Source organism: Haliotis cracherodii, unplaced genomic scaffold, assembly GCF_022045235.1.
Source record: "Haliotis cracherodii isolate W230 unplaced genomic scaffold, xgHalCrac1.p SCAF_14, whole genome shotgun sequence".
Taxonomy (NCBI): domain Eukaryota; kingdom Metazoa; phylum Mollusca; class Gastropoda; order Lepetellida; family Haliotidae; genus Haliotis; species Haliotis cracherodii.
This window is the reverse complement of record NW_027266269.1, coordinates 24,273,567-24,298,992: the sequence shown is the minus strand read 5'-3', so window position 1 is coordinate 24,298,992 and position 25,426 is coordinate 24,273,567. Positions and strand designations below refer to the sequence as shown.

General features: G+C 42.9%; 2 protein-coding genes across 7 annotated transcripts in view; one reads left to right on the top strand and one right to left on the bottom strand.

The window, feature by feature from the left end:
• Positions 1-17,204, top strand: part of LOC139461116 (mothers against decapentaplegic homolog 4-like) — a 54,368-nt gene extending 37,164 nt beyond the window's left edge. For 5 of the 6 annotated variants that reach the window (XM_071242656.1, XM_071242659.1, XM_071242657.1 and 2 more), the window contains 3 exons: positions 171-339; positions 917-1,055; positions 13,140-17,204. In XM_071242656.1, the coding sequence (XP_071098757.1) occupies positions 171-339; positions 917-1,055; positions 13,140-13,366 (535 nt within the window). In that variant the 3' untranslated portion in view covers positions 13,367-17,204. The remainder of the gene's footprint in view (positions 1-170; positions 340-916; positions 1,056-13,139) is intronic. The other variant, XM_071242658.1, reaches the window with a different exon arrangement.
• A 3,632-nt stretch (positions 17,205-20,836) lies between these two features.
• On the bottom strand, positions 20,837-23,522 carry LOC139461125 (galactoside 2-alpha-L-fucosyltransferase SEC1-like). The gene is made up of 2 exons (XM_071242671.1): positions 23,490-23,522; positions 20,837-22,591 (listed from the first exon to the last, which is right to left on the bottom strand). Exon 2 carries the CDS (start codon positions 22,566-22,568, stop codon positions 21,582-21,584), a length of 987 nt encoding a protein of 328 aa, XP_071098772.1. The 5' UTR covers positions 22,569-22,591; positions 23,490-23,522; the 3' UTR covers positions 20,837-21,581.
• Between the last annotated feature and the right edge of the window lie 1,904 nt (positions 23,523-25,426).

Here is a 25,426-nt window from a genome sequence, read left to right as displayed (position 1 = left end):
CGGAAACTGAATTTCCGGATATACGGGTAAATTTATAAAGTAATTATTTCGTTTTGAATGAAAATCGTCCGGGAACCGAGGTTTCCGGATATCTGAAGTCCGTATAAGCGGGGCACGACTGTATATTTAAGTGCAGATGCACCATGTAACTTATGCACTGATTGTTCCAGACTGCACATAGGTAAAGGCGTGCACCTGAACTATCGCGGTGAGGGTGACGTGTGGATCCGATGCGTTAGTGACCACAGCGTGTTCGTACAAAGCTACTACCTGGACAGAGAGGCAGGACGGGCCCCGGGTGACGCTGTGCATAAGATATACCCTAGTGCTTACATCAAGGTGGGTGACCAATATGCCTGTGTGCATTCATTGAGATTAGTCAGGGAAACATATACCCAAGGAACTGTGTGTTTGGGAGGTGCTTGTCATGTTAGTTGTTTGACTTGTGTGGCAGGTGCTTGTCATGTCAGTTGTGTGACTTGTTTGGCAGGTGCTTGACATGTTAGATGTGTGACTTGTTTGGGAGATGCTTGACTGGTCAGTTGTGTGACTTATTTGGCAGGTGCTTGTCATGTCAGTTGTGTGACTTGTTTGGGAGATGCTTGACATGTTAGTTTTGTGACTTGTTTGGCAAGTGCTTGTCATGTTAGTTGTGTAACTTGTTTGGGAGGTGCTTGACATGTTAGTTGTGTGACTTGTTTGTTTGTGCAGGTGCTTGACATAATTAGTTGTGTGGCTTGTTTGATTGTTTGTGCAGGTGCTTGACATGATTAGCTGTTTGGTTGTGTGGCTTGTTTGCCTGACTGGCAGGTGCTTGACATGTTTCGTTTTAGAACATGTTTGTTTTATATCTTTGACTACCTGACTGGTGCTTGTTTTCAGCTTTGTGACATAGAAATTTCCCTTATTCTTGCAGGTGTTCGACATACGTCAGTGTCATCGTCAGATGCAGCAACAAGCAGCAACAGCACAGGCAGCGGCAGCGGCGCAAGCAGCAGCAGTGGCAGGGAACATCCCGGGGCCGGCATCAGTCGGAGGTATTGCCCCTGCTGTGGGTGAGTCCGGCACTGAGATCCACCCCACACGCGACTCAGGGGGAGGGGCACATGGCTCATACTTGCATCTATGTCCAGTGAAACCAAGCATGTTTCTGGTCCCAACTTATCAACAGTTGTCCACATGACTTTCAAAAGTCCACAAACATTAAGCTTACACACAATTCTCATTAGTTTGTGATTTGACTGCACTATCGTTGCTCTGGAAGTTATCTGAGCCAACACTCGAGTAGCTTCAGTGACTTGAACATGTGGTAGTCAAGCGCAGCATTCCTGGCTTTGTTTGACCAGCTCCAGGAGAGGTAGACGACAAGAGCATAGCTGGTGTATGACCTGTACAGCCTGACAGTGATGTATGACCTGTACAGCCTGACAGTGATGTATGACCTGTACAGCCTGACAGTGATGTATGACCTGTACAGCCTGACAGTGGTGTATGACCTGTACAGCCTGACAGTGGTGTATGACCTGTACAGCCTGACAGTGATGTATGACCTGTACAGCCTGACAGTGATGTATGACCTGTACAGCCTGACAGTGGTGTATGACCTGTACTGCCTGACAGTGATGTATGACCTGTACAGCCTGACAGTGGTGTATGACCTGTACAGCCTGACAGTGATGTATGACCTGTACAGCCTGACAGTGGTGTATGACCTGTACAGCCTGACAGTGATGTATGACCTGTACAGCCTGACAGTGGTGTATGACCTGTACAGCCTGACAGTGATGTATGACCTGTACAGCCTGACAGTGATGTATGACCTGTACAGTCTGACAGTGGTGTATGACCTGTACAGCCTGACAGTGGTGTATGACCTGTACAGCCTGACAGTGATGTATGACCTGTACCGCCTGACAGTGGTGTATGACCTGTACAGCCTGACAGTGATGTATGACCTGTACAGCCTGACAGTGGTGTATGACCTGTACAGCCTGACAGTGATGTATGACCTGTACAGCCTGACAGTGGTGTATGACCTGTACAGCCTGACAGTGATGTATGACCTGTACCGCCTGACAGTGATGTATGACCTGTACAGCCTGACAGTGGTGTATGACCTGTACAGCCTGACAGTGGTGTATGACCTGTACAGCCTGACAGTGGTGTATGACCTGTACCGCCTGACAGTGGTGTATGACCTGTACAGCCTGACAGTGGTGTATGACCTGTACAGCCTGACAGTGGTGTATGACCTGTACAGCCTGACAGTGGTGTATGACCTGTACAGCCTGACAGTGATGTATGACCTGTACAGCCTGACAGTGATGTATGACCTGTACAGCCTGACAGTGATGTATGACCTGTACAGCCTGACAGTGATGTATGACCTGTACAGCCTGACAGTGGTGTATGACCTGTACAGCCTGACAGTGGTGTATGACCTGTACAGCCTGACAGTGATGTATGACCTGTACCGCCTGACAGTGGTGTATGACCTGTACAGCCTGACAGTGATGTATGACCTGTACAGCCTGACAGTGGTGTAGGACCTGTACAGCCTGACAGTGGTGTATGACCTGTACAACCTGACAGTGGTGTATGGGCTATGTCGCCTGACAGTGGTGTATGACCTAATACAGCCTGACAGTGATGTATGACCTGAACAGCCTGACAGTGGTGAATGACCTGTACAACCTGACAGTGGTGTATGGGCTATGTCGCCTGACAGTGGTGTTTGACCTGTACAGCCTGACAGTGGTGTATGACCTCTACAGCCTGACAGTGGTGTATGACCTCTACAGCCTGACAGTGGTGTATGACCTCTACAGCCTGACAGTGATGTATGACCTGTACAGCCTGACAGAGGTGTATGACCTGTATTGCCTGACAGTGGTGTATGACCTGTACAGCCGGACCGTGGTGTATGACCTGTATTGCCTGACAGTGATGTATGACCTGTACAACCTGACAGTGGTGAATGACCTGTACAGCCTGACCGTGCTGTATGACCTGTACAGCCTGACAGTGGTGTATGGGCTATGTCGCCTGACAGTGGTGTATGACCTGTACAGCCTGACAGTGATGTATGACCTGTATTCCCTGACAGTGATGTATGACCTGTACAGCCAGACAGAGGTGTATGACCTGTACCGCCTGACAGTGTAGTATGACCTGTACAGCCTGACAGTGATGTATGACCTGTATTGCCTGACAGTGGTTATGACCTGTACAGCCTGACAGTGGTGTATGACCTGTACAGCCTGACAGTGATGTATGACCTTTAAGCCTGACAGTGATGTATGACCTCTACAGCCTGACAGTGGTGTATGACCTGTACAGCCTGACAGTGACGTATGACCTGTACAGCCTGACAGTGGTGTATGACCTGTACAGCCTGACAGTGGTGTATGACCTGTACAGCCTGACAGTGATGTATGACCTGTATTGCCTGACAGTGGTGTATGACCTGTACAGCCAGACAGTGGTGTATGACCTGTATTGCCTGACAGTGATGTATGACCTGTACAGCCTGACAGTGATGTATGACCTGTATTGCCTGACAGTGGTGTATGACCTGTATTGCCTGACAGTGGTTATGACCTGTACCGCCTGACAGTGGTGTATGACCTGTACAGCCTGACAGTGATGTATGACCTTTAAGCCTGACAGTGATGTATGACCTCTACAGCCTGACAGTGGTGTATGACCTGTACAGCCTGACTGTGACGTATGACCTGTACAGCCTGACAGTGGTGTATGACCTGTACAGCCTGACAGTGGTGTATGACCTGTACAGCCTGACAGTGATGTATGACCTGTATTGCCTGACAGTGGTGTATGACCTGTACAGCCAGACAGTGGTGTATGACCTGTATTGCCTGACAGTGATGTATGACCTGTACAGCCTGACAGTGATGTATGACCTGTATTGCCTGACAGTGGTGTATGACCTGTATTGCCTGACAGTGATGTATGACCTTTAAGCCTGACAGTGATGTATGACCTCTACAGCCTGACAGTGGTGTATGACCTGTACAGCCTGACTGTGATGTATGACCTGTACAGCCTGACAGTGGTGTATGACCTGTACAGCCTGACAGTGGTGTATGACCTGTACAGCCTGACAGTGATGTATGACCTGTATTGCCTGACAGTGGTGTATGACCTGTACAGCCAGACAGTGGTGTATGACCTGTATTGCCTGACAGTGATGTATGACCTGTACAGCCTGACAGTGATGTATGACCTGTACAGCCTGACAGTGGTGTATGATCTGTATTGCATGACAGTGATGTATGACCTGTATTGCCTGACAGTGATGTATGACCTGTACCGCCTGACAGTGGTTATAACCTGTACAGCCTGACAGTGGTGTATGACCTGTATTGCCTGACAGTGGTGTATGACCTGTATTGCCTGACAGTGATATATGACCTGTATAGCCTGACAGTTATGTATGACCTGTACAGCCTGACAGTGGTGTATGATCTGTATTGCCTGACAGTGATGTATGACCTGTACAGCCTGACAGTGATGTATGACCTGTACCGCCTGACAGTGGTTATGACCTGTACAGCCTGACAGTGGTGTATGACCTGTATCTCCCGACCAGGGTGTAAGCCCTTTCTAGGCCCTCCTATCTATTTGAATAAAAGCATTGAATGGGTTTAGAATGAAGGCATATTGGTCACATCGCTTCCGCATTGGAATTGAATGCATTTATTATGCGAACGAAAAGAAACACTATCGGATTTGACAGCAGTCGGTTGCGAAATATGTGCACGGCTGCTATGGAAAACTCTGTCAAATGTAGCAGTATAACTTCTGTATCCGTCAAAAGCCGATCGTAGTTAATGGACAACACCTTTCTCCAAAAACAGCATGCGAGAAATGGCAGCGATAAGCAAATAAGCGACAAGCAAAGTAATTAATTTGGTAAGACGGACACAAAGTCTTTACTTTAAAGCATATAATCTATGTCATTGATCAACCAGTATTCATATGCATCAAAATTTGTCATGAGGTCGGAGATGTATCAGTTATCGCAAATAAATGGGCAGTAGTCCGGTATGGTCTCCGAGCACGTTGAAGATGTCTGACTTCTTGCGCATCTGTCCACCAGATCCCAGCAATCTTGGCTTCTGTGTTCTAGCCAAAACACACACATTGTGATCTGGTTATGGCAGATGTTAATAAAATACATATCAATTAATATCATTGATTAAATGCCAATTAGCCACAGACAAATTGCCTACTGTTGACATTGACTGACGGTATTTTCTATGAGCCCTGTTATAGCAACAGTTATTTGGCAAATACTAGATCTAGCTCTAAGACCTGTGAATGAAATTAAGGTGCAGTCATTCATCTAGCTCTTTGACAGATAAGCTTACCATTCGACTATTCAAAATTCATCAATAATGCATACAAAATACATTTTTGCTGAAAATAAATAATCTGCATTGAAGGGGAATTACAATTTTTACATTTACTTTCTCTGGAAACACTTGTTGATTAAAACACTTCCACGTTTTTCTTCTCCGCTCCTGTCAGCCATGTTTCGTGTGCTGTTTCAACAGTAAATGTTTAAATGTTGTTGTAGGTCACCGAAATGCGGAATTTAAAGGCTACGACCGAGTGTGTTCGGTTGCCGATGCTGTCAGTTCCAATAGCGGCTGTGTGGTGATTCCAATGAGAACCACTGTTACGACGATAGTTATTGAATTTATATCTCTATTCCTATATATATGACTATTCCTTTGCTCTTGGTAGCTGTACACACAATGAAGCTTGCATTAATTCTGATAATGCACCTGTTTATTCAAATAGATAGAGGGCCTGTTTTTTTCCAACCATAGTGTTAGACCTGTATATCCTGATCATGGCGTTAGACCTTTGTGTCTTGACCATGGTGTTAGACCCTACCATGGTGTTAGACCTGTATCTCTCGACCATGGTGTTAGACCCGGCCATGGTGTTAGTCCCCACCATGGTGTTATTCTACCATAGTGTTAGGCCTGTCTCCCGACCATGGTGTTAGCCCCGACCATGGTGTTAGCCCCGACCATGGTGTTAGTCCTGACTCTCGACCATGGTGTTAGCCCCGACCATGGTGTTAGACCTGACCATGGTGTAAGACCTGACCATGGTGTTAGACCTGACTCTCGACCATGGTGTTAGACCTGTATCTCCCGACCATGGTGTTAGACCCAACCATGGTGTTGGATCTGACTCGCGACCATGGTGTTAGACCCAACCATGGTGTTAGACCTGACTCCTGACCATGGTGTTAGACCTGTAACTCCCGATCATAGTGTTAGACCTGACTCCAGACCATGATGTTAGACCCGGCCATTAGACCTGTATCTCCCAACCATAATGTAAGACACATCCATGGTGTGAAACCCCCCGACCATGGTGTTAGACCTGACCATGGTGTTAGACCGGACCATTGTGTTAGACCTGACTCCCAACCATGGTGTAAGACCTGACTCCCGACCGTGATGTTAGACCCGACCATTAGACCTGTATCTCCGAAACATGCTGTTTGACCTGACCATGGTGTTAGACCTGTAACTCCCAATCATAACGTAAGACCCAACCATGGTGTTAGACCTGAAACCCCCCGACCATGGTGTTAGACCTGCATACACTGGTGTAAGACCTGTATCTCCCGACCATGGTGTAAGACCTGCATAAACTGGTGTAAGACCTGTATCTCCCGACCATGGTGTAAAACCTGTATCTCCCGACCATGGTGTAAGACCTGCATACACTGGTGTAAGACCTGTATCTCCCGACCATGGTGTAAGACCTGCATACACTGGTGTAAGACCTGTATCTCCCGACCATGGTGTAAGACCTGCATACACTGGTGTAAGACCTGTATCTCCCGACCATGGTGTAAGGCCTGCATACACTGGTGTAAGACCTGAAACCCCCCGACCATGGTGTAAGACCTGTATCTCCCAACCATAATGTAAGACCCAACCATGGTGTAAGACATGTATGTCCTGACCATGGTGTAAGACCTGCATACACTAGTGGAAGACCTGTATCTCCCGACCATGGTGTAAGACCCTCATACACTGGTGTAAGACCTGTATCTCCCGACCATGGTGTAAGACCTGTATCTCCTAACCATAATGTAAGACCCAACCATGGTGTAAGACCTGTATCTCCCGACCATGGTGTAAGGCCTGCATACACTGGTGTAAGACCTGTTCATTGCCACAGTTGTGTATAATGTCAGCAATGCCATGTGCCTCTCCCGCTATTTCCTGTCCCTCGCGTGTGGTGACGACCACAGATGCTGCTCACAGTGGGGTAAGCTTTTGTTTCCTCTTTTGCCTTTTCTGTTGTTCTCTTCAGTTTCTAAGACGTTGATTTGAGAAATCTACTGGCCATTAGTGCAAGCTAGAGTTGAACTAGAACTGATAAACGCCCAGAACTCACAAGCAAGTGGACGCACAAACGGCAAACTGTTTCGCTGGCACTTTTTTCTGTTGAACATTGAATCAATGAATCTCCCTTAGCACATACTTATTTTGGCATATATCATTTCAGTTGATGCCAATTAGACACTGGTATATTTTGTCAATATTTCAGGTAAACTTATTAAGGTCCCTCTTGCAAAGCCTGGATTTTCAGTGTGAACCTTGAAAAGCCTTGACGTTTAGTGTCAACCTTGAAAAGGCCTTGACTTTTAGTGTCAACCTTGAAAAGCCTTGATGTTTAGTGTCAACCTTGAAAACTTTAAAGCCTTGATGTTTAGTGTCAACCTTGAAAAAGCCTTGATGTTTAGTGTCAACCTTGAAAAGCTTTGATGTTTAGTGTCAACCTTGAAAAGCCTTGATGTTTAGTGTCAACCTTGAAAAGGCCTTGACGTTTAGTGTCAACCTTGAAAAAGCCTTGATGTTTAGTGTCAACCTTGAAAAAGCCTTGACTTTTAGTGTCAACCTTGAAAAGCCTTGATGTTTAGTGTCAACCTTGAAAAAGCCTTGACGTTTAGTGTCAACCTTGAAAAAGCCTTGATGTTTAGTGTCAACCTTGAAAAGCCTTGACGTTTAGTGTCAACCTTGAAAAGCCTTGATGTTTAGTGCCAACCTTGAAAAGCCTTGACGTTTAGTGTCAACCTTGAAAAGCCTTGATGTTTAGTGTCAACCTTTAAAAGCCTTGATGTTTAGTGTCAACCTTGAAAAGCCTTGATGATTAGTGTCAACCTTGAAAAGCCTTGATGTTTAGTGTCAACCTTGAAAAGCCTTGACGTTTAGTGTCAACCTAGAAAAGCCTTGACGTTTAGTGTAAACCTTGAAAAGCCTTGATGTTTAGTGTCAATCTTGAAAAGCCTTGATGATTACTGTAGTGTCAACCTTGAAAAGCCTTGATGTTTAGTGTCAACCTTTAAAAGCCTTGATGATTAGTGTCAACCTTGAAAATCACAAAAATAACTTGAAAATGTGTGATGGACGTACTGCTTTTTAAGTCATATATAGCATGCTGGATTTAATCAAGTATTGACAGACTTAAGCTCATAACCCAACTATAAAAGCCTTGAAAATGACAGTTGGTAGCTTTGAAGTTTAGTGTTCCGTATCTGTATGAACCTTGATGTTATGTTAAGTTGACTGAGACTTGGATGTAAATGCAAGGCTGATGCTAAAGCAAGGCTAATGCTAATGCACAATAAGAAAACACTTCGTTTTTTTATTTACTTATTTTTCATTTCTTACCTTGGTAAGTTCAGCAACAAATTCAAGTCATCTTTGTCATAACCAAAATGTTGAATGTTTGAGAGTGAGAGGCCCCTATATTCAAGTACTAAGCACTAAACGCCAAGGTCCTCCTGTCCGAAGCTACACACTTCTACTCTTTCAAGGGTCGGTCGGGTAGCCTAGTGGTTAGAGCGTTCGCTCGTCACGCTGAAGACCCGGGTTCGATTCCCAACATGGGTACAATGTGTGAAGCCCATTTCTGGTGTCCCCTGCCGTGATATTGCTGGAATATTGCTAAAAGCAGCGTAAAACCATACTCACTGACACTCACTATTTCAAATAATATTTTTTTGAAGTTGAACATTATTTAGGGACTGGTCATTTATTATGGGGAGCGGGGGTGGGGGCTGTGTATTTTGGGATGGCTATGAATAAATGGAACATACAATGCGAGATAAAGGGTCGACAAAATTTGATGCAGCACTATGACCGATCTCTCTGGCCCGCCCTATGATAAATGTTCAGTCCCTGAGATAAACCACTTGCCCAGAATCAATTGCTGGTTGCATTAAACTTGTCATTGAATTACGTGAGAACATTGATAACATGATAAGTAGTTTTGGATGTCTTACAATATTCATATTGGAAAACAACCTTATACAAGGGGACACGTGAAGATCCTAGGTAGAATAGATCTTCAGCAACCCATGCTTGCCGTAAAAGGCGACTGTGCTTGTCGTAAGAGGCGGTTAACGGGATCGGGTTTTTAGGCTCGCTGACTTGGTTGATGCATGTCAACGATCCAAAGTGGGTGGATCGAAGGTCATGATATTAATCACTGGATTGTCTGGTCCAGACTTGATTATTTACAGAACGCCATCATACAGCTGGAATATTGCTGAGTGCGGCGTTAAGCAACAAACCAACAAACCAACCAACCAACCTTTACAAGGGACATTTTGAATGAAATGTGAATTTTGTGATAAAAAATTTCTAGACATGATTACAATTTCAGTTGTATTTCATGTTATGTAATGATTTTAATATCTACAGAAATTGAGATGATTACGTGTAATTGCTATTTTCAACTTCTTTTATAAATGAGACAATCAACTGTTCACCCATTCTGAGATTATAACTCAAAAGAATCTTTCTGCAATGATCGGTAGAAATTAAGTCTGAATCTGTTTTCAGAATAATATTTTCTAATATCTTGTTTTGTAAGATGGTGCTTTTACCTTATGGATTTAAGATAAATGTAGTCACAAGTAAAGCACATTGGTCTTAAACTGGTTAGTTTTTACGTATGAAACAGTTGGACGAGACACCATTTGAGATCAAATAATCAGTGATCGCGACATTAAGGCATCCCATGGTGTTGCTATTTCAGTCCCGAAAACAATACTTGGTCATACAATTGTCAAGTAACAACAATGACACGTTATGAGTCAAGGTGTGATAATATAACAGAGCTCCAGATAAGCTGCGTATCTGCGTAAAATACGCATCAGAAATGCAGAAATATGCAGTAAAATAAAATCCAAGTGTATCAAATACGCAACGAACATTACGGATATGCTACAAAAAGAAAACTTGTGCGTATCATCAAAATATTGTGAAGTAACCCTGCATATTCGATTAGCAAATCAGCAACTTATTTTGAAATTATAGACGGGCATTCCTTCAACCTTGCCAAACTCCACGATGACAGTTACATCATGATCATTTTCCATCACACTTTCTTGTGGAAGTATCGTGGTATTTTTGAGTCCTTAAAAGCTCTCGAACCCACACGACACCAGTTTGCAGGGACTAGATGAATAGTGTTTTTAATTATTTAACTTAAATACCCACATGTGTAAAAATTAGTGGGTAACAGAAATTTGAATACCCAGATAGAATTACTGATACCCAATGATTTTGAAATGCATGGGTAAAATACCCACAACACCAAAAGCTTATCTGGAGCTCTGATATAAGTTGTAGCAGGATCACTCAGAGTACATGGGGTTTTATCCTTCCCTCGTTGGGTTGTATACCAGGAGCTGTCGGGATGCATAAGACCCTATGTACCCTGAGTGATCCTGCTACAATGAATTTATCTTTCCGACATGTTTTGATATGAATTTGTAAAAGAATTCAAACAAATTCAAAATTGATAGAAAACAGCTTGATTGAGCGGAGGTTAGCTTGGGCTCTGTCATGTGACGTTCATTGACTCAGAAAATTGTGCGGGTTTTCGCATGGAAACGGGGTGTAAGGGATATATTCTACCTCTCAGAAATCCACGTGCAGCCTGACTTGCTTGTGGCGGGGTATAAGACATTGATTCCCCCCACTGAGAAATTTTTTTCTCTCCAAGGTGGGATACATTGTATTTTATCAAGGTCACGTGAACCAATCAAATCTCATCATTCTGACATGGAGGTATGATAAAGTTTGTTTCAAGGCATCAGTGTTATAATCGTTGCTGTAATTTAGTCAATAACGGTGAGTTTGTGCACTCTCTTCACTCGATTTCCTCAAAAGTAAAGTAGTTGTTGTTTGTTGTTTAACACCTCACTCGGCAATAATCAAGCAATATGATGGCGGTCTGTAAATAATGAAGTCTGGACCAGACAATCCAGTGATTGATATCATGAGCAGCAATCACTGGAATTAGGATATGATGACATGCATCAACCAAGTCAGCGAGCCTCACCACCCGGTGCTGTACAGTAAGAATAAGAATAGCACAAAGGTATTGAAGCCAGATATACAATCTTGATATCCAGCTTAATAACAATGTAAGAATTTACATCGAAAAATTGCTAATTGCAATAAGCCAGAAGTTAGGCTCGCTAACTTGGTTGATGCATGTCATTGTATCCCAAAATATGTGGATCGATGCTCATGATATCAATCACTCAATTGTTTGGTTCAGACTCCATTGGGGCGGTCGGGTAGCCTAGTGGTTAAAGCGTTCGCTCGTCACGCCGAAGACCCGGGTTCGATTCCCGACATGGGTACAATGTGTGAAGCCCATTTCTGGTGACCCCCGCCGTGATATTGCTGGAATATTGCTAAAAACGGCGTAAAACCATACTCACTCAGACTCCATTGTTTACAGACCTACGTCATATAGCTGGAATATTGCTGAGTGCGGCGTTAAACACCAAACAAACAACCAAACAAAAGCTAATCAAACAGTTGATGTAATTATTGCAATACCACAGATTTATAACAGTAATTTACTTTGGTTTGTGATGTTTTTGTGATGTGCTTTTATCTACATGTTCCCCTCAGTGTTCAAGACCATGATGACTGGTTGTCCAGCAGTCACTTTAAACACTCTCTGCATATGGGAATTTTGGGTTAGAATGGATCCCTAGCAACCTATATTCGTAAGAGGCAACTTAATCAATCGGGTGGTCTGGCTTAGTGACTTGGTTGATTCACATGACATTCGACCCGTGAAGATCCGGGGTAGAATAGGTCTTCGGCAATCCATGCTTGCCGTAAAAGGCGACTATGCTTGTCGTATGAGGCGATTAACGGGATCGGGTGGTCAGGCTCGCTGACTTGGTTGATACATGTCATCGATCCCAATTGCGCGGATCGATGCTCATGATGTCAATCACTGGATTGTCTGGTCCAGACTCGATCATTTGCAGACCGCCGTCATATAGCTGGAATATTGCAGAGTGCGGCGTTAAACAACAAACAAACAAACAACATGACATTCACATGTGTTAGTGTGAATGGTTTGGACAGCAGTCGTAAGAATATCGTAAGTGAATATCAGACATTGAGACTTTGTTGTAGTGTGTGTTATTGTATAACTTCTCACTCAGCAATATTCAAGCCCTATCATGCCTATGAAGGCAGTCTGCAATTATGAGTGTGGACCAGTCAATCCAGTGATCGATATTACGAGCAACGATCCACACTGTCGAGGCACATTTTTTGACACGCCATCAACAAAGTCACCGAGTCTGATCACCTGATAGTTTAAGTTGCCCCTTTGTGTTGCTGGGGATCGACAGATAAAAAATAATCTGTTGGTTCACGGATCTTACTGATTTCTTGTCATTTTGCTCCAGTGTTGTGGATCGTCGCTACTGAGGTTTTCAGTTTCTGGTTTGCCTGGTCCAGACATTTGGGTCTATCGTGACATTGCTGATTGAAATGCTCTCTTTCTCTCACTCACTCACCCGCTCACTCCCCCACTCACTCACTCAAACACATACTCACTCCCCCACTCACTCACTCACTCACTCAAACACATACTCACACCCCCACTCACTCTCAAATTCTCTCTCTCTCACTCACTCACTCTCTCTCTTTCTCTCTCTCTCACTCACTCACTCACTCACTCAATCCCCAATTACATCCTACACACCTCCTTTGCTTTTTTCTGTAATTCCTTCATTCTGTTTCCTTCAGGACTGTCCGCTGCAGCAGGGATTGGAGTTGACGATCTGCGTCGGCTGTGTATTCTACGACTGAGCTTCGTGAAGGGCTGGGGCCCTGACTACCCACGCAAGAGCATAAAGGAGACGCCATGTTGGATTGAAGTGCAGCTGCACCGACCTCTACAGCTCCTGGACGAGGTCCTGCAAGCCATGCCCCTCAACGACCCCCGACCTCCACGGGGGTTCTTCCTGGGCTGAATGCCACGTGTTGTGTTGTAAGGGTATTGTTGACGCTTTGTGCGGGTGTTGTGTTATGCTGGTCTGCACAGGACAGGGCTGCAAGGATGGAGCAGTCAGCCGAGTCGACGGAATGAAGACGACGGAGGAAAAAGAGACAATGCCAAATCTACACCAAACCAAAGCATTCTTATATCTGAGTATTTTACTCCTATGTAATCAGGGATAGAGAATTGAAGTGATGGAAGTTTGTTTGGCTTTTATTTTTCTACGGAATTGCAGGTGTTTTTTAGGCATATTTGTCATACAGCAGTGGCTGTTGTACCCCGAGTTAACACTATGACAATAATGGTATGTTCCCTCCTGAGTAATGAGACTACTTATACTCCTTGCAATATGTAGGAAAATAATACATTCTGCTTCAGTCTCTGCAAAAAAAAGTTTGAATCTGCTAGCCCGAACTGTTTGGCATTATTCATGTTATTTTAGTCTTAGTATATGGACTAATATTAACTTGGGGCGGTCGGGTAGCGTAGTGGTTACAGCGTTTGTTTGTCACGCCGGAGACCCGGGTTCGATTCCCGTCATGGGTACAATGTGTGCAGCCCATTTCAGGTGTCCCCCGCCGTGATAGTGCTGGAATATTGCTAAAAGGGGCATAAAACCATTCTCACTCACTAATATTAACTGATCTTACTAGACCTTAAGAAATTTTACTGGACAGGGTCTTCGGACTAGTGGATAAAGTCACGGACTGCTGCTTCATATCTGACGCCGATGTTACGATGGTACCTGGGCTAGCAATTTACACTGTTTACACTAAACGCCACTTGGGTCTCCTGAGTGAGTGAGTTAAACTTTAACGTCACATCGGCAGTATTTCAGCCATATAGTGACGAGGGGTCTCCTGAACTATATTCAATACACCCTGGCTGATACACTGAGGTTGCCTTGCGGCTGGTTGACTGAAACACAAACTGAAGTGCTGACAATACTGCAGACGAAGGGGACAGTTATTACCTCAAGGTCCAATTTGACCTAAAGGTCAAGGTCATGACCTGACATTACAAGGTCAATGTCAAATATGTCCTTACTTGGTTAGTTTGAAGTAAAGTAATTAAATGTTTGATGGAATAAGGGTTGTTATATCAATCAGGTCAAGGTCATATCAACCTAAAGGTCAAGGTCATGACCTGACCTTACTCTGAATGTAATAGAATATTTTAGACTTAGATGTTTAAATGTATTCTAATGTACTGTATTGTGATGTAAGCTTACCAAGCTTGTATTTAACTACTCATATATATCATAGTATTACAGAGCGAGGGAGTACTGGATGATGTGTAGGGAGCAGATGTGGAGGGATCTATCACTGGATTGTCTGGTCCAGACTTGACTATTTACAGACCGCCGTCATATAGCTGGAATATTTCTCAGTGCGGCGTTAAACAACAAACAAACTTGTTTTAATTATTCATACATTTTCGTATATATCAGCATAGGTTATCACTCACAAAGAAGAATTAAGACACTGTGTGTCATTTTGACACACTGAAATGTTTCTGTTTTTGTATCATATCTGTCATTCATTATTGAATACACATTTTATAATACCTTCCAAGCTGAACTGATGATCTTTCTATTTTATATTGGTATTGTCTTCATAGAGGGTCCATTGATAGTCAATCCCGGAGGTGAAGTGTTATTCAAAAGCATTCAATCAAAGTTGTCTTTGACAAGAGCTGACATGATTGTGTAATTATTTCCCATTTCTCCTGAAGTTGTTCTGAGGATGTGATATTTGTCTTACTGCAGACCTTGGAGAACTTGTTTTAATCATGAACTTTGAAGTTTCACTTGGGCTAGGGTCATAGAAAAAGACATAAAAGATGGTACTTGTTATTTCCCGGCCTGGCACTCTGCATTAAAAGAATAAAACCAATACTGGTCGGCACGGAGTGCGTATGCTGTATTGTCATCCAAATAGGTGCTTCTACAGTTATCCTAGAAAGTCCTAAGGTCGTACAACAGTGCATCTAAGGTCGTACAAGATGCAGTGCATCTGAGATCATCCTTGAAAGTGCTTTTACAGTCAACCCAGATGCAATGCTTCTATGGTCATCCTAGAAAGTGCTTCTAAGGTCATACTAGATGCAGTGCTTCTAAGGTCAAGTGATGTGCAGTGCTTCAAAGGTTATCCCACATGCAGTGCTACCGCGTGCATACCAGATGCAGTGCATCTAAGGTCGTACAAGATGCAGTGCATCTGAGATCATCCTTGAAAGTGCTTTTACAGTCAACCCAGATGAAATGCTTCTATGGTCATCCTAGAAAGTGCTTCTAAGGTCATACAAGCTGCAGTGCTTCTAAGGGCAACTCATGTGCAGTGCTTTAAAGGTTATCCCTGATGCAGTGCTTCTAAGATCATCCTAGACACAGGACTTCAAAGACATCGTACACTAAGTGTTTCTAAAATATCTCCCATCCAGTGCTCTAAGAGACCTTTGCACAACCAGTGCTCTTAGTCCAACCCACCAGTGTTTCTGAGACGCCCCTCAGTCGTTACTTCTAAGGTCTGCAGTAATAGTCGGACAGGTTCTGGTATAGTGAGAGAGAAAGTTGAGCTAGGCTATGGCTGCTTGTGCTCGGTGTTCGTGTTTCGTCTTCCATCATTGACTTATGTGATGTCCCGTGTGTTGAGACTGACTGCCCCCAACTGAGATCAAAGCATCCAAATCCTTCAAATATCAACATAACGAACATTTTGGAAGAGTTGAAGTCTATTAAGCTGACAATGTATTAAGCACAATAAGGATTGTTGCAGAGTACAAGTCTCAACAAGGGAATATGTTACCATGACATTGTAGGTATGTTAGGTCATGCTCACCTCAGAAATTCAATTTGAAATGTTGGACGTTGTCTGATCTTGGTTGTAGGTAGGTCAGTGTACATATCTGTGTTACCATGGTTACTTGTCAATATCATCAGTGCTATATCTTGTCATGTTGTTACCATGGATACGTCATGTTGTTTACTTCCAGCCATCATTATGTTTGATTACAATGTTGTCATGGTTACAGTACAATTTGAACAAGACTTACCGACCATCTGCCACTTCCATTCTTTAGAGCCTGATCATCCGCATTGATATTTAGTGCTCTGTTAATTCAAGGAAATTGCTTAGCTTCCAGCAGGTTATATGATCATTAAAGAAGGTGTAGTTGTGTAGATTGAGGAATATAAGTAATACAGGTATACTGAAAGCCACGGTTTAGTGTTTGGGGCGATAATTTTTGTTTGTGACGAAATGTTTTTTCATTCAGTACTAATGTGAAGGGTGAAACTGTTTTTCTTTAATTACAAACAAAATAGTTTTCAGAACATCCTGCAAGTCTGTTGAAAAGTGTTATTTTCCAGCATTTTGGGGAACAGATTTTGTTTTTTTCAAAATTGTCCCAGCTACATCCCCAGAATATAAAATGGTCGGCTGCATATAGGTGTGCAAGTTTCTTCGAGTTGAGTGTTTTAGCTGTTTTAGATCTGACCTGAGCTGCAGGAGCTCTGGTCATGGGGAGGAGCTCTTTGTGTTGCTGCTGAGATTTTACAGAAACTTTTAATGGTATTTGTGTCTTGGGAAGCACATTGTATTATTCAGTTTTATTATTTCTTCGGTTGAGAAATGATGCCTCGTTAGGGTGAAAAGCGGAGTAAACCCGCTGGTTTGTATTGTTTTGCTAGGATTACGGATCTGCCGACTTTTAAACTACAAATAACGAGGTATTGCCATCAGATATAAGGTTAATGATTCATGTAAGGTCCAAATGTAGACCGATATTATTTTTTTTTTTTCTATCACCTACTCATCCAAATCAAACTTCAAATCCAGTATAACCATTATATTTCTTAAAGGTTTCAACATGCCAACAAACGCTAATGGCATCTTCCCGCGGCAAGGGAGTTAACTTACTCCACAGGTGGAAACTGGACTTTTATAGTCCGTTAACTCCCTTGCCTCGGGAAGATGTGCTAATGGTTGATATTTTATCTTCATGCACTTAGTTCAGATTATATATTCCAAGCGAAAACCATGTCAAATGTATGAAAATGAGTTTCCAAATATACTACTGGATATCTGATCATTCACACTGATCTGTAGTGATACAGTAATTTTATACCTTTTTAAGTGAGAACTATTCCTGTAAATTACACAAGGATGTTTTATTTACTTTTGTCAGTCGTGTAAATTCTATGGTAGACTTGAAATGGCTCTTGTCCAGTGTCAAAAGCAATGGTATGGAATTGAGTAATATGGTAAACTTTGATCTGATGAACAGCCTAACATCAAGTATTTCATGTCATGAGAGTCTTTTGGATGGATAGCCACTGAACTGTGTTATTAGTTGAATAGTCAGTTTTGTAGTCGGCCGTCGATCACTTTATCATGAAGTGAAGAGTCACTCAAAATGTGAATTGGCAATCAATTTGTTATCAGATGAATATTCAATTTTGTATTAAGGGATAACCTGTCTATTTGTCATTATGAGTCAAGTGAATAGTTTGTTAATTATTAAATATCATGTAGGATCGGTAATTTGTCAATAGACTATACTGAGGTACATAAAATGGTCAGTCACTTATCAAGTGAGAGCCTTGCACCAAATGAAAGTTTTTTTAAATGCCTAGTCGATGATTGTCTTATCAGATGACAATTAGTGAAGTATCAGATTCACTGTCTCTGTCATCACATGACTAGAATTGACTACTCTGTCACACTAAGTACTGTCCTGAATTGAATTCACTGGGTGGGAGGGAGTGGGGACACAATGAGATATGCAGAATTGCATCCCTGAGGCAGGACAGGATGCCAGGGTCGCGAGTTCATGTCCGCCCCAACATTAAGTGGCCATGTGGTGATGTATCTAAGTACTGTTCAAAGCAGCGTCACATATCTCTCACTGTAATTCATTAATTTGGGAGCAACCATTTAATATTCTTTGGATGAGGTCAGTACTTCTCTGAAGGGTAAAGCATACACCACAGAAAAGTTTTCAAACCATACAGCTTGTTCATTGAACAAAATTATCTTTTGTAAAACCTGAGGACAATCGATTTTTCGGGGCAGATTATTATTTTTTCCAAACAATATCACTGCCATCCACCAAAATATAAAAAAATCAAATGGCCCATCATTTCAACACAGTGACTGTCTGTTGCATGACACATCAGTTTCCTTCAGACAAACATCAGACCAGGTACAGATCGGTTACACTGGAACAATTTATGAAGGATAGTTTGAACCAACATCAATAGCCTGCATATTTGTTTGTTTATCAACCATTTCTGTATTTTCATGTCTACTTTCAAGGCTTGGCATTCCACCGTGTAGTGTTCTCACCTAATTACAGAGGGCTTTTATCAAGCTATCCATTTTAATCTTCTGCATTTCAAACCATCCATCGACTTGGGTTGTATTTGTACCACGAGGGATAACACTAGAAAAGTAGAATGTGGAGTGTTTCCTGTTTTATCATCCAGAACATGTTCCACAGGAGATATAGCTTGGGTGAGATCAAGTGATATTATTATCCCAGGATATGTCGCTGAAGGGATTGCATCACAATGCTATACAGACCATTGTGATGTTATCGGTTACCATGACGTCCGATCAAATGATGTAATAGCTGCCACTGAAGCATGTTAGCTGTACCTTTTACATACAGGAAACAGGTTGTTACTGTTAAAGCAATGAAAATTTTGAAGAAATTGTCTTTTGATATCAAATATATTAACAGTCGTCCATAAAAATTAAAGATTCCTTTTTCACTTTTATCAACTTAAGTTGATATGTTTGATATCAAAAGACATTAGGGTGAGATTCTCCTCGTGTATTTTGATTTTGAAAGTGTTCTTTTGATAAGGATATGTTTCGAAGATACACAGAACTTGATACACAATATGCCAAGTGTATATTGAAACAGGACGTTTCTGATTATCCCTGTCAAAAGTTTTGAATGTTTACAATTCACTAACTAGAGACTTGTGGTAGTGCTATTATCCCTGTGTCATCCTGTTATTTTGAAACAGGCGTGGTGAGGGTTGTCATGGGAACCGATCCAGATCAGGTGATGGTGTGGAATGCAGGATTGTAGTTCTTGGCAGACAGGTAATGGCAGGGACACAACGTATATAGTAATTGGGCTATGTGTCCTGGGCTTCATCTTGTATCATCTCTGTAACGAATGTGAAATAAAGTCATGTTCAAATTTTATTCGAGTCCTACTTGTTTCCAAACCAGTGATGCGGCTTGCTCTGCAGGATTCTGTCCCCTTGGTAACTACATGATCAGAAGATATCCCATTTAGTCACCTGCTGTCGATCCATAGCCTGGAGGATCCAGTGATAGTGGGAGTAAGTACTTTGTATCACCTGTTGTTGATCCTTGGCTTTAAGATCTGTTGACTGGGTTGAAATACTCTATTTCGCCAGCTGTGGATCCATGGCCTGCAGGATCCGATGACTGGGATTAATTACTCGAGTTCTCCTGATGTGGATCTATGGCCTGCAGGATCCGATGACTGGGATTAATTACTCGTGTTCTCCTGATGTGGATCTATGGCCTGCAGGATCCGATGACTGGGATTAATTACTCGATTTCTCCTGATGTGGATCTATGGCCTGCAGGATCCGATGACTGGGATTAATTACTAGATTTCTCCTGATGTAGATCTATGGCCTGCAGGATCCGATGACTGGGATTAATTACTAGATTTCTCCTGATGTGGATTTATGGCCTGCAGGATCCGATGACTGGGATTAATTACTTGATTTCTCCTGATGTGGATCTATGGCCTGCAGGATCCGATGACTGGGATTAATTACTCGATTTCTCCTGATGTGGATCTATGGCCTGCAGGATCCGATGACTGGGATTAATTACTCGATTTCTCCTGATGTGGATCCATGGCCTGCAGGATCTGATGACTGGGATGAAATACTCTATTTCGCCAGCTGTGGATCCATGGCCTGCAGGATCCGATCTGTGATTAATGACTCGATTTCTCCTGATGTTTATCTATGGCCTGCAGGATCCGACGACTGGGATTAATTACTCGATTTCTCCTGATGTGGATCCATGGCCTGTCAGTTCGTCTTGTCGACACTTATGAGCGCTTCAGTCATTTGTTGACACTAACAACCACTACAAATAATTTACAGGGAACTCTACTGCCACAAGACAAGAAAGTTTGAACGCATTGAAAGAGGCGACTAACCAGATCGGGTGGTCAGTCTCGCTGACTTGGTTGATGCATCTCATTGTATCCCAAGTTAGTGGATCGATGCTCATGATATCAATCACTAGACTCTGGTCCAGACTCGATTATTTACAGACCACCGTCTTATTGCAGTAATATTGCTGAGTGCGGTGTTAAACAACAAACAAACGAACGACTTGTGAAATCACCAAGGAAATCATTCATGAATATCTGTGTATTTATTAAAATGCATAAAAAAATTAAAACGTAAACGATTATTTCATTAAAGTTGAGGTGAAGAGTCGGTACCAGTAACATGAGAAAAAACACAAGGTATTCCTAGTTCATCTGAACATGAAATAATAAACCTTTGACATGACAAGAAGCGTCATCACAGCCTGTACCCAGAATTCCTGCCTGTGGTCTCTGTAATGCCATGTTATCAATCTGTCCGGTATTAACCCACAGTTTCCAGGTATTATGCTCATGGGTTGTAGACGTTTCATATCCTTTCTAAATGACTTGTACCCAGACCCGTGAAGATCCGGGGTAGAATAGGTCTTCAGCAACCCATGCTTGCCGTAAAAGGCGACTATGCTTGTCGCAAGAGGCGACTAACGGGATCGGGTGGTCAGGCTCGCTGACTTGGTTGATGCATGTCATCGATCCCAATTGCGTGGATCGATGCACAAGATATAAATCACTGGATTGTCTGGTCCAGACTTGATTATTTACAGACCGCCGTCATATAGCTGGAATATTGCTGAGTGCGGCGTTAAACAACAAACCCACCAACCAACCAACTCGTCCCCAGGTCTGTCATATTCACCAAGCTAAAACACGAAACACCTGACCTTGGTGTTACAGCTGATATATCCCAAATGAAACGCCAGACCATGCTATAACTCACATATTCACCAAGCTAAAACACGAAACACCCGACCTTCGTGTTATAAAAAGTTACATCCAAAATGAAACGCCATTCATCCACCCAGCCCCACCCAGCCCGGGAGGAAGAAATCTTCAGATGTGAACTGACGGTCAATGATAGTCCCAGGGATAGGAAAATCCTTGTAGTACACCACCGTCCCCCCTGCCAGCCAGGCACCCCACCAGCCGTACGTCCCGGTGGTGATGATGCTGTGATTACACATCGTTAACATCGAGAGATGGACTTCTTGAGAAGCACGTTCAGTGACTACGACGTCAGGGGATTGAAAGTTGGCCCTACACCATGGCGTATCATCGGATATGAAAATAAATTTAACCGAGCCGAACTTCCTTCTCATGTATTCCATGGCGTTCACAATGTACGACTTTGGTGTCTCCTTGAATCCAAGTTTAACCGCGCCTGGTATAAGCATGTCAGTCCGCCTGACGTGAACACACACGGTCAAGGGACTACTCGTACCATGTAAATACGTCCTGAATGTCCTCGCAGCCTCGTTGCGTAGATGTTCCTTGAATACGAACTCGTTTCGTATCGTTGTTTCGAGGCCAGCGAAATATTTCCAGGATTGGACAAATCCATCTATTGTGATGTTCATTGTCGGTAGTGTCTCGAATTTCTTGTCATATGTGCACGGCGTGGGGTCTGACACGGGCCGGACACACTGCGCATGTTCCATACGTGTCCGTCGTATGTTGAAATACTGGGCAAGAGGATGCGAATAACGTACGTACGCCTCCCGCTTATTTTTTGCTGCAATGCCCAGCAAGGATGCGTATGCAAACATCCAGTTTCCAAGGCGACCATGATGAGAGAGCGTGAGGAAGAGTTTCGAATGTTCGCTTTGCACATACGATCGTATCCGATTCGTGCAGGCTCTGTAATCTTTATCAAATGTATCCTTATAAACTGACACCAACGTTTCGATGCCTACAATGCACGTCAGAGTCGAAAAACACAGAAATGAGATCAACAGTATTAACAGTAGTGCCGACAGTCGTCGTTTTATCCTTCTGTTCATAGTGTGGCTGACTCTCCTTCATTCTGCAAAGACCATGAAATAAAACAAACTGATTAGGAAGGAGCATAGTTCGGCCCAGAAAGTAATTGTTAACTGTTATTTTGTTTGTTTGTTTGTTTCTTGTTTAACGCTACACTCAGCAATATTCCAGCTATATGACGACGGTCTGTAAATAAGAGTCTGGACCAGACAATCCAGTGATTGACATCATGAGCATCAATTGGGATCGATGACATGCATCAGCATCAACCAAGTCTCAAGAGTTGGGTACAAAATGTCTGAAGGGAATTTGTTTTACCGCAGCCCTGGTAAAAACTATTTAGATAAACGTATAAAAAGATCTGATCATGCATACGCTGAAGTTGATAGACGCTTTATCCTCACTCGAACATACTGAAGTCAGAACGATTGTTTGCGTTGTCAGAAAGAATTGTGAACATAAGCTATACCTGAAGTGTAACCATAGAGTTTTATTGTTAATGTCATTTAACAGTATATCATGTGACTAACCACGGGTCCGGGTATAGTTGTGTGGGTACCCTGGACTTTCTCAGGACCCACCCGACCCGAATACCCGAGTTACCCGTCCCCGTCCTAATATATTCTGTTCTAAATGAACACTCGCAGTGACACCGTGAACATACACATTCTGATAACGTCAGCCCGTTGCATCTACACAGTCGTTTCGAACGACCTACATACAACTGCAAACACAGCAAGCTGACACTCCTGTAAACCTGTCCTGTGTGACACTGTGTGGTGCGAACAACGCGCTCGGCGAGTTTCACCATTTATAGATTTCAGTCAACAGATTTACCTGTATGAATAATTCTATATATGTGCAGGGGGGTCGTGGGAGTCATAAATGTCATACAGAGACACAGGGAGGAGGGAAATGACCCTATGACTAAGTGGTTTTACCTGACACGAACACCCCGGGTATCGGAAAGGAACCAGATAAGGGAGATAATTTCATACTACCTACTAACACGCATACCACTAGAAATTACAGTTTGAGCTAGTACAGTTACCGTATTTGACGTAATAAGCGCCCACAGCGATATTTGCTGATATATTGTCTAGTGAAAAAATCCAGTTAGCACCCCTTCCGATTGATCAATGTACACAAGACGTATTTATTCGTGTATAATACGCATTCGTGTGTTATATGCACCCTTAATTATGGGCAATTACATTCTGGAAAAATATATCTGTCGTATATAAACATTTCAGGCTGTCAGTATAAACCACGAAATTGACGATCTTTCAACTCTGTTTTTTTTCCCACCAAAATAATATTCTAATAAGAGCCCACTATTTATATTTTGAGAGCGCCCTGGGCGCTTATTACGTCGAATACGGTAGTTTAATTTTCCGTGTCTAAGCAGGACCTGGTGTATCTGGAGCAATAAACTCAATGAACAGTTATGCAGAGACGGAAAACTCGGCGGAATAGGGAGACACTGGGGAGTGTTTGAATGAGTGAGTGAGTGAGTGAGTATGGTTTTACGCCGCTTTTAGCAATATTCCAGCAATATCACGGCGGGGGACACCACACTTTGTACCCATGTGGGGATTCCAAGCCGGGTGACGAGCGGATGGTTTAACCCCACCGCCCCGAATCACACCACAGCCATGGCAAAAGGCTGAAAATCACGTTCTTGAAATAGACCGTCAGTTCCGCCAACGATCGAGATGGTGTAGATTTCAGATATATTAAGTTTATCATCATTTTACCTGTAATAGTACCCTTTCAGGCTAATCACAGTGTCAGTTATGATAGGCTAGATTAGGTAGATTTGATTAGGTTATTTTGATATATGCTATTTTCATAGCCCTATGAGACCCGTGAAGATCCGGGGTAGAATAGGTCTTCAGCTTGCCGTAAAAGGTGACTATGCTTGTCGTAAAAGGCGACTAACGGGATCGTGTGGTCAGGCTCGCTGACTTGGTTGATGCATGTCATCGATCCCAATTGCGTGGATTGATGCTCATGATATCAATCACTTGATTGTCTGATCCAGCCTTGATTATTTACAGACCGCCGTCATATAGCTGAAATATTGCTGAGTGCGGCGTTAAACAACAAACCAACAACCAATCATAGCCCTATGATTCGTGTTAATTTTTCATGCGAAATGACCGATTAACTAAAGTAAAATGAAAGAATCGTGTGGTCCTTAACTTCTTTTGAGTAGTATATATTGAATAACTGAACAAATAGATAGAGCCAGACTGATCTAGAAGCAATGAAGGTTTTCAAACGTACCCACCGCACGAGATTGCCCGTTCACATGCTCGGCCTTGCCGCGCACAGTCCACACACAGTCACGTACGTGTTGTCGCCCAATGGTGACGTCACCTACGTGCACACACTCAGTCGGTTGATATATTAGCGGGACACGTGACAGGAATATTTGGGATAGCGGATTGGAGGGTCATAAACGCTGAGCTGCAAAGCAAAGTCAGCATCTGTGACGTCAATCACCATATCACGGTTATGACCTTGCCCTTATGTTTTCAAAAGGGGTCAGTTCAAATATTCGATGTCGGACACGTTAACGCTAATATTTAAGAAACATTACCCCCCTGACTAACAAAAATCTCTAAAATATTGATGTCTGTTTCAAGTCTGTCAGACTTGTTTTTACCCCTACCCACAAACTTATTAAGATATTTATCCGACATTGAACTTCTGAACTGTCCCCTCATGCCCCACTTGTCTATACAGGCACGGAATAACCCGAACAGACCCGATTGTAGACGCACATATATCCCAGAAGAAAGGTTGTGTATAAGGTTGCTTGCCCTCATATGGCCTACACCTCATATGACCTACACCACATATGGCCTACACC